This window comes from Protopterus annectens, chromosome 6.part0, assembly GCF_019279795.1.
Source record: "Protopterus annectens isolate FY-2018-M chromosome 6.part0, PAN1.0, whole genome shotgun sequence".
Taxonomy (NCBI): Eukaryota; Metazoa; Chordata; order Ceratodontiformes; family Protopteridae; genus Protopterus; species Protopterus annectens.
This window is the reverse complement of record NC_056737.1, coordinates 1042730024-1042740476: the sequence shown is the minus strand read 5'-3', so window position 1 is coordinate 1042740476 and position 10453 is coordinate 1042730024. Positions and strand designations below refer to the sequence as shown.

At 34.4% G+C, this 10453-nt stretch overlaps 1 protein-coding gene across 1 annotated transcript in view; it reads right to left on the bottom strand.

The window, feature by feature from the left end:
* RIN3 (Ras and Rab interactor 3) overlaps positions 1-10453 on the bottom strand; it is a 1126789-nt gene that overhangs the window by 741327 nt on the left and 375009 nt on the right. The window contains exon 2 of the mRNA XM_044074650.1: positions 10034-10202. Within this exon, the coding sequence (XP_043930585.1) occupies positions 10034-10202 (169 nt within the window). The remainder of the gene's footprint in view (positions 1-10033; positions 10203-10453) is intronic.

Sequence of the window (10453 nt, the reverse complement as noted above, 5' to 3'; positions counted from 1 at the left end):
AAGTTACAAAGCTTCATGAATAACCTCAGCCTTTTTGACTTATACCAACCTTTGTACCCTCAATGGTCGGACATCATTTTCTTTTCAAATTCACTTAAATCATCATCACAAATAAATTTATTCCACATCTCAAATTCATTTCATTTTTGAGCGTGAATGTTTTTTTGAACTATTTGTAAGTTCATCTTAAAATAGCTTTCACTCCCAAACTACTATCAACCTCTATCTGGAGACTAAAAGCTTATCTGTTCAAAGAAAAATATTGATCAAATTATATTATTATTCAAATTCACTTTCATGATCATGTCAGCATCAGTATTTTTATTTGATATTAGATGAGCAGCTTTCAAGTCAACTATAAAGGATATTCTTATCTGTAAAGTGGCATACTTGAAGAAGTATAAAAGTCAGAAAATCTTATTATTAGAAAATAAAATATCCAAACTTGAAAAGGAACTGAAACATTGTAAATCAAAGAAATGTAGTTCATTAATGGATTTTCAGCAACAGCTTAAAGCTCTTCATGCATATAATCAAATTTAGCACCAAATGTGCAGAATGGACTAACATCCCTTCTAAGTCATTACAAAGCCTATTCAAATTAATCATGGTTCAAATAATATTGCTTAAATATAAGATTATTATAACATAAAAATATTCAGAAGATATAGCATCAGCTTTTTATGATACTTATATTAACATTTTCAAATTCTGAAACTTTCATATCAACACAGATTACATTATGAAATTCTTGACAACTTTGTTTCAAGTATTATATCAGAATAAAAAGTTGTGTGGCTTAATGATGGCATTTCTCTTTAGAAGATCTTAGATGCAATCTCCACTATCAAGTCATATAAATCCCCTATACCAAATAAGTTGACTCCCATATCTATAGAAAATTTAAACACCAACTCAGTCATCTACTATATCTAATTTCAAAGTATATTAAAAAAAAAACAAAGTTAATCTAAAACAATTTTCATTCAGAAACTCAATATAGCCCCCCATTAATTAATAACTAATACTCCATCTTCATTATTAATTTAGATATCAAAATTAATGCATCTGTTTTAGGCAAAATATTTCAGATCATGGCTGAACAAGTTTTGTCTTGAGATTTCAGTCAGGTTTTATGAGTGCCAAACAAATAAAAGACAGCAATCTACTGCTACAATTAATTTTATATTATAATGTATATATGGGTAAATAGTAAGCAGTATTTCTACTTTCTGCCAGTAAAGCACTGGCAGAGTTTATATATTTTTCCTTTTTACAGTGGAAGAAAATTTTGATTTCCCCGCAGACGATATTCAAGCTATCTAGGCTCTGTATGATTCAGCATATACACGTCTATACATTAAATGGCTTCTTTCATTGCTAATTGAAATTCTACTGGGTTCAAGGCAAGTGTTTCTTTATCAACCTATCTTTATATTCTTACTTTGGAACTACTGTTCGCAAAAATAATTAGGAACTCAAAAATTCAATGAATAACATTTTGTAAATTATATATTAGGATCCCCTCTTTTGATTATGATATTTAATTACATTGGATTCAGTAAATGCAATTAAATATCACCTCTTTTGATGATAATATTTAATTACATTTGGGTGTGGTACATGTAATTAAATATCACCTCTTTTAATGATGATATTTAATTACATTTATTAAACCCAAATGTCATTATCTCCACTCTATCAGAGATAATAAACAAGTACAGTAAAAATTCAATTACAAACTCATTTTAGAAAATTCTAGTCTTTTTCTTTTCATGACTTCTAAAGTTTTATTAAGTTTTTCCTTGATACATCCATCAATATATCTTTGAATGAGCTGAAATACTCATAGGTAGAATGTAAATTGTATATTTGGTTGTCTAACTACATTAATATTGTCATGAATAAAAATAAAAATTGACTTAGAAAACTGTGATCAACTTAAATTTAGTCTCTATTCTAAACCTTTAAACATTACAATAAATCTTGTATTAGAGTTTTCTATTATTGTAAAAACGCAATCTCTCATTTTGCATAGGATATTTTGGTTTCAGGTCTATGGACTTCAAATTGCTATGGCATAATAGTAATATCAGAGTCAGTTTCAACACCATTGCGGACCTTAAAAATAAAAGAAGAATCAAGCATTCAAAGCATTCACTTTACTATATTGTCTAAAAAGTGATGAAATTATTTTAAATATTTAATAATTTGTATTCCTAATGTGGTAATATTCCACCATGGAGCTCAACAATTAGAACTTTGATTCAGAAAATAGGGGAACATTACAGGTGTATCCTTTTTGGATAAATAATTGAGTTGTTTTAAAAAACAAAAAAAGTTTCTTATTTCAAAACTTCTAATCTTTGGAGGAAAAACTTCAAAAAAAAATTGGGCCTTCTCAATAAAATTTATGTCAATGCAAACTCTAACATAAAATATTAAAATATTAATAATTAGTACCCCTTTAATCATTTGATCTTTCAGGTTATTTGCGACCTTTGCCTTTATCAACTAATAGCCAATAATTCACTAATTTCAACTTCAATTTTGAAGGCTGATAGGCAATTTGGTTGTTTTGCCAAAAAACTGTATATAATATAATTGTCATTTAAAGCACAATGCAACAGCTTTCAGTTAACTTCCTCATTAAAAAGCAAATAAATTAACTTGAAATGTTGAAGTACATTAATCAACAATGACTTATCATCAATTCATTTTTCTGAAAACGTTTCATTATAAAAGGAACAAAAGTTCTGAAAATACAGAGGTTCATCATGGTTTGAATACCACTTGGATTCTGATTTTTTCAGTTTTTTGTAGGTTCATAGTTCATAGGTTGGGTTCTTATCTCACTAGGACATAAACACTAACCCAATGCCATACTTATCTGCCCTGTGATCATAAAAATTTTCACTTTTTTTCTAAAAATGCTGAATTGGTCTGATACATGCTCTAGTGTAGATTTACTCAACTTTTAATGTCTACTTCTGAGTATAATTCAAGCTACTTATTTCCCCAGGGGAATTCTGTTAACTGGGGTGCCATTCTGCTAATTCTATTTGGTCTAACAACAATTAGGACAATATATGCCTTTAATAAAGTATTTGCACTTCTTTGGTTTTATGCATTTATCAAATATCTTATGCTTATTGCAAATTCTTGTAGGTCCTTTGATTTTACAATCTCCATTGCTGCATGTAACATCTGAATTTGTGTAATCTGCTAGTATTAAAAAATATTTAATATAGAGATATATAACAAATAAAATGTGATTATTGAAAAAAAACATTTCTTATTCTTATACTAAATATATATAATTTAGTGTAGTAATATGCTTGTATCTGGTTATTTACTGTATAATGATCAGTACAGATCTTCTAAAATTCAGAGCTGTAATGAGGCACTGGCTGGGCTATAGAAAATAAGTCCCATTGTTCTAGTACAAATTAACATTAATGAGTCATGTTATAGTGGCCACTGAGGAAAGATATCGGTACTATTGCTGTGGTGCTGCCTTTTTATGATCTTCCCCATTCACAGACATGTAATACACTAACACAAGAATGGATTTCTGTGTGCTACCACAAGGGTACAATCTGAGGATTACGTTCTTATACTTTTTTTTGTGTCATCCCTTACCCTTTGTGAGCTCCCAGTCATAATTAGTGGGTAAACATATGGTGGACTTGTTTCTAGTCCTCACAAATGAGGAAGACCTGCTAGCTTTGGGACCCCAGTTTTTTTACCTTCTCAGCATCCCTTTTGCAAATAGAGACCTATCAAATCCAGGTTACCAATAATACAAATGAATGCTCTACCTCAATGATGATTGGAAAACTATTAATTCAGCAAGTTGCTCTAAAATGTGCTCACCTTTGCACAAAACATTTTTATTTCATTATTTTTGGCAAATCAAATTAATTTCTGCTTCACTTCAGTTTTTAAATAATGAACAGTCGATGCAAATACATCTGAGTTGTCTTAATTAAATGATTATTTTTAATTAGCTGCATAATGATTCACAGTAAAAAGTGTTATTTTTTTACTTAATACAGATACCTAGTTTTTCTTCACATGCCATGATGTTCAGTTTAGTATCTTTTGCAACTATCCATGATTTTATTTTCATACATCAGGAAATTCATATATCTATATCTATATCTATCTATCTATACACACACACACACACATATATATAAATATATATATATTTATATATATATAAATATATATATATATATATATATAAAAATATATATATATATATATATATATATATATATATATATATATTTATATATGTGTGTGTCTGTGGTGGGAGTGATGGATGTGTTTAAGGTGGAGGTGGGATTACATCAAGTATCAGCTCTGAGCCCTTTGTTATTTGCAATGGTGATGGACAGGTTGACAGATGAGATCAGACAGGAGTCCCCGTGGACTATGATGTTTGCAGATGACATTGTGATCTGTAGTGAGAGTAGGGAACAGGTGGAGGAGACCCTGGAGAAGTGGAGATATGCTCTAGAGAGAAGAGAAATGAAGGTCAGCAGGACTAAGACAGAATATATGTGTGTGAATGAGAGGAAGGATGGAGGAATGGTGAGGATGCAGGGAGTAGAGGTAGCGAAGGTATATGAGTTTAAGTACTTGGGATCAACAGTTCAGAGTAATGGTGAGCATGAAAGAGAGGTGAAGAAGGCAGTACAGGCAGGATGGAGTGGGTGGAGAAGCGTGTCAGGAGTAATTTGTGACAGATGAGTACCAGTAAGAGTAAAAGGGAAGGTCTACAAGAGGGTAGTGAGACCAGCTATGTTATACGGGTTGGAGACAGTGGCATTGACAAAAAGGCAGGAGTCAGAGCTTGACGTGGCAGAGTTGAAGATGTTAAGATTTGCATTGGGTGTGATGAGGATGGACAGGATTAGGAATAAGTATATTAGAGGGTCAGCCCAGGTTGGAAGGTTTGGAAACAAGGTCAGAGAGGCAAGATTACGTTGGTTTGGACATGTGCTGAGGACGGATGCAGAGTATATTGGGAAAAAGATGCTAAGGATGAAGCTGCGAGGTAACAGGAAAAGAGGAAGGCCTAAGATAAGGTTTATGGATGTGGTGAGAGAGGATATGCAGGTGGTTGGTGTGACAGAGCAAGATGCAGAGGACAGGAGGAAATGGAAACAGTTGATCTGCTGTGGCTACCCCTAACGGGAGCAGCCAAAAGAAGAAGATATATATATATATATATATATATATATATATATATATATATATATATATATATATATACACACTTTTAAAAATTGCATTGTTTGCCACCTTCAAGGTGGCAATGTAGAAAAGAGGAAGGCACAGGGCATTGTGGGACAGATATATCAATGTGATCTGGCTGTGGAGCTGTAAATATATCTGACTGGAATAAAGATTATCTAAATATGGGGTTGTGGCAGAGAAGCCTGAGTGACAACAGCAACAGTTAAGAGCTCTGTAACTTCATATTACTCTGTAACAAATTATAATAATTATACTTTTGAAGAACTTTATATTTAAATATAATTATAAATCAAAAGCTTAAGAAGAAAACCATTTTCAAAATTTTCTTCAAAAACTACAATACTTCTGTCAGATTTCATCAGTAAACTGTCAGCAGTAAAAACAGTATGGCAAGTATGCAAGACATTTCAGTTAAAATGGACAAACTTGACACAAAAATGGATGACTGTGTAGAAGATTGTAAACAGCAAATTGATATGATGAGCAGATTTATAAAACAACAAAATGAGCAAATCAATAACATCAAAGTTATTCTGACTGAGTACAACAGAAGAATTACTGAAGGTGAGTGTCATATAGACTTTCTGTTAAAAAAATTATAATATGGAAAATAGATTTAAAACAAGTCCCATGAACTAGCACACCAAACCCTCTACTCTTCAATTCAAGATAAAAAAGGGATTTCTGCAGACTAAAGGAAACCATCAGTATAGTACTCAGTTCACACGCCCCTAGTAAAAAATGCCTTTGAACCTTCATATTAGTGTAGAAAATGATTTGCTTCCTAGAGTAATGCAGCCAATCATGCTCCACCAAATAATCCACCAAAAAAATCATCCAACTGATTGTCATCCTACAGTAATTTAACCAATCACAACCCACCAAATCCACACACCCCAGCCCTTCAAGTAAACAGCAAAAAAAAAAAAAAAAAAAAAAAACATTAATTCAGCCAGTCCACAGCACCCCCAACTTTTCAAGTGAAGAGTAAAAAAAGAAAAAAACATCCAAATAAAGTACCTTTCTGCATTTAGGCAAATTGCAAGCCTGCCTCTCAACTGTGCCACCCTAACATTTTGTACTCAGGGCAGTCACCCCTTTCAGCCCACCCTTGATTTGCTACTGCAGATTAGTACTCATTAAATATTAGAAGTGAACCCTTATCATTTTTAATATAATGAAGTATTAAATAAAAATGTATATTGCCAAAAATCCTTTATTTACTTCAGTCAGTAACATTGATATCTGAGAAACTGTTACTTAGATGGAGAAAGTATTAATTTCACATGTACTATGGCTTCCTGAAAAAAATAAAAAATTTCATATAAAAATTCTGTTTGATCATAGGATGATGGAGAAATTAGTTTTATAACAAAAATACATGAGTATTCATTTTTTTGCAAACGTGATATCTCTTACAAAAGAGGCTTATCTAAAGTAAATAACAAATTTATCTAGTAATAATAATAATAATAATTTTGATATAAATTATAATTTTCTTGTAGCAAGTAATATAAATGATTTAGTAAGTGATGACAAAATAGGTTTAGTGCTGAAATCAAACATCAAGTTTATACTGGAAAAAGTATAGGTGCAAATATCTGCATAGGATTTTTATCACCCCACACAAGACTGATAAGTTTAAAAACTAACATCTTAATATCCTAGAAATGTAGTAAAACAATTAAAGCTGTCTGTGTGCATATATTTGTTGACTGTGATAAAATTGCCTCCTTTTGGGAAGATATTGGGAATTTCTTGAAAGGTTTGTGGTCTGATAATTGTACGTTAGAAAGAGTAACTATGTTCATAAATGTACATGTTCCCCAGACAATAATAAGCAAACAATATTCTATAATTTATTAGCTGTAGCTTGAAAATTAATCACAAAAAATGGACACCTGGCTGCATATTACAGTTTAAGCAAATTTTAGTGTTTGCTGCTCTATGTGAAAGACAGAAAGTTACATTGAGATCTACAAGTAGTAATGTGAATGTGAATGCTGGAATAGTTCAGAAACTTTAACTATAACATATACTGGAAACTAAAGAAGAAAACTGTGTACTAAATTATATGTATTGATATGTTTATTTAACATTATCTCCAATCATAATTCTTCCTCTCTTGTAAATATTGTTTTATGTTGAAGGTGAATAAATAATAATAATAATAAAAAAGATTATCTGAATATCAAACTCCAGCTGTACTACTTGCTGTGTGCCTTTGTTGACTTTTGTGATCACTGTCCTCAGAGAAAGCACTGACAGATTGAAATGAAGAACTGCTTGCTTATATACTCATCCGGTTCAGTGTCATGGTGAAACCAGACCCTATCCCTGCAAACAATTGGCACAAGGCAGGGAAGCATTTCTAGACAGTACAATGCATCATTGTTTAGTGTAGGTACACTGCCACTTAACCATTATATGTATATGTACCTGCAGTTTAGGGATCTCCAATTTAACTGATGGCATTTCTAAAGTCCATAAAATGGCAGGAGCCTCCTGAGTTTGTGGATAAGGATGATGATCGTGGTACTCTGTTGCATCACTAAAACTACTGTATTTGCATTTGATACTGCAACATAATGCAAGTGCAGTAGACTTGAACAACAATAAAAACTTTTTAATATATTGTAATGTGGATTTATTTTTTAACCAGATAAATGGACTGGTCCATGTTGAACCCTTTTCAATTGTGAGTTGGGCTATAAGGGCAAGCCTAAGGTGATATATAAGGGCAGTACACAGCAACCAAGCAACAGCAAGTTATAGAAAGTGAAGAAACTACTGCACATAAGAACCATACACACAGTTACAGGGACAATGTGAACATTTCTCAGCCTCTCCACAGGCTGCATGCCCATAGAGTGGTGCACAGCAACAGTTACTCCACTCCACAAAGGTGGAGCCACAACAGACCCCGGGAACTATCGCCCTATAAGCCTGACTAGCTTGATTTGCAAGGCAATGGAGCGCATCATCATGGATCTCATTAACAGAGACATTGGGAACCTCCTGGACCCTACCCAGTTCGGCTTTGTTAAGGGCAGATCATGTCTCCTAAACCTGGTGGACATTTTTGAGAAAGTTACCAAGGCTATAGACAAGGGAAAGGTGGTCTACACAGCCTACCTAGACCTCATAAAGGCCTTCAACACCATTCCCCATTTAGGTATTATAGACAAGCTCACCAGCCTGAACATAAACCCCTATGTCACGAGATGGGTTGCTAACTGGCTCATGGACAGTACCGACATGGTAAAAGTTGTGGGAGCTAGGTCTGACTCTAAACCAGTTACAAGTGGCATTCCCCAGGGATCAGTCCTAGGACTCCTCCTGTTCGGCATATATTTCTCAGAGGTACAGGCAAGCACAGGAGAACCATGGCTGACCAAGTCCGCAGACAACTGCAAACTAGGGGCTATAATTGACTCTCCGGCTGACACAGACATCCTCCAAAACGGTCTCACTGAGACAGATACCTGGTGTCAAAACCATGGCCTCAAGCTAAATGCCAAAAAGTGTATAGTCATCCCAGTTGGAAAAAACATAGTACCCACAAACTACCACATATGTGGTAGCCCTCTAAATATGGAAGACGTAATAAGGGATTTGGGGACCCAAGTAGATAGTAACCTCTTCTTTGATAATCACATTGCCAAAGTGGTTAGAAAATCCTTCTATGTGGCCCACCTAATCACAAAAGGGTTTGCATCAAGATCAAAGGAGGTCATTGTGCCCCTCTACGTGTCACTCATCAGACCCATCATAGAGTACAACACACCATTTGGGATGTACCTTACAAGACACCTGCAACAGCTGGAAAGACCACAGAAGTACCTCACCAAGAGGATCACTGGTCTCAAACAGATGCCCTATGCAGCTCGACTGAAGAAAGTCCAGCTGTACTCAGTTGCATACTGTCTACTCAGAGGTGATCTCTGCCTGACATACAAGGCTATGTCCAACCCAGAATTGATGGACATGCTCTACCTAAAGAAAACCATATCCCCTTGAGCTACACACTCTAGGGATCTAAACCTCACCATAACAATAAATAGGACGTGCTGGAGGGATAGATTCCTGTCCCAGAGACTTCCCATGCTCTCTAACAGGACTCCAATCTACATTAGGCAGAGCTCCTCACTAACCCTCTTCAAGAGAAACCTTGACGAGTGGATGGGAAACAGAAAGTATACCCTGGGGCTCACTTCAATGGCTCTGCTGGACAGAGGCACAGGGAACTAATCTGCGGGGGCAAAGAAAGCCAACACTTTCTGTCAAGGCTTATAAATCCCTTCGAGCAGATAGCCTAGTACCTACCTATGAACCTATGAACCTATTTCAATGAGATAGTAGATGTAGAGGAGGACTGAACTCTGGTACTGTAAAACAGAAGACATGAATATTGAATCTCTGCACTGACATCAAATGCATGTTAACCCATCCTTACATATACAGGATGCAGTCTGATTATGTTCAATTTCAGATTCTGTGGTGTATCTGTGTATGCATGAAACAATCAATTATCTAGTCTTTAGAGCTGTTGTCCCAAAGGTATGATTACATTTGTAATACTTGATTCTTGTAAGGAATCTTAAAACGACTAGGCAAAGAGAACAGCAACTTCTTGTGTACATTAGGGTCGGCAGGTTACAGACATTCAGATATATTCTTTCACTGGAATGAAGCGTTATTCATTAACGTCCTGTCTGAATATATTTTAACTGTTAGGAGTTATTTGCAGGTCATGACTTACCCCAGCGGGTTCATCCTTCAGTATAGCATAGATTTTCTCCATACTTGTGTGAAGCTGCAGCCAGACTGGGCAGGTTTTGATAAGTTTATCCAAGATGCTAATTCCTGACAGAGACAGACGTTTCTGCAGAGCAACAGACTGTGCCACATTTCGACTTCCTTCACTAATGCTGCGGGTGGAAATAAAGAACACTAAATTTAAAAAAATGATGGCCATATTTTGTGCGTTAAAAATGTATGCTTACATCTTATTAATAATTACCTACAAATATATTAAATGTATAAAATGCAATGGACAGTAGCAGTGCATAGTTCATGCAATAACATACAGAAGCATATTTTTGTGAAACTAGGCGAGAGATTTTAAAAGAGATAGAAGTAAAAAATAAAGTCAGCCTTCCATCTATGCAGTGATTAATCG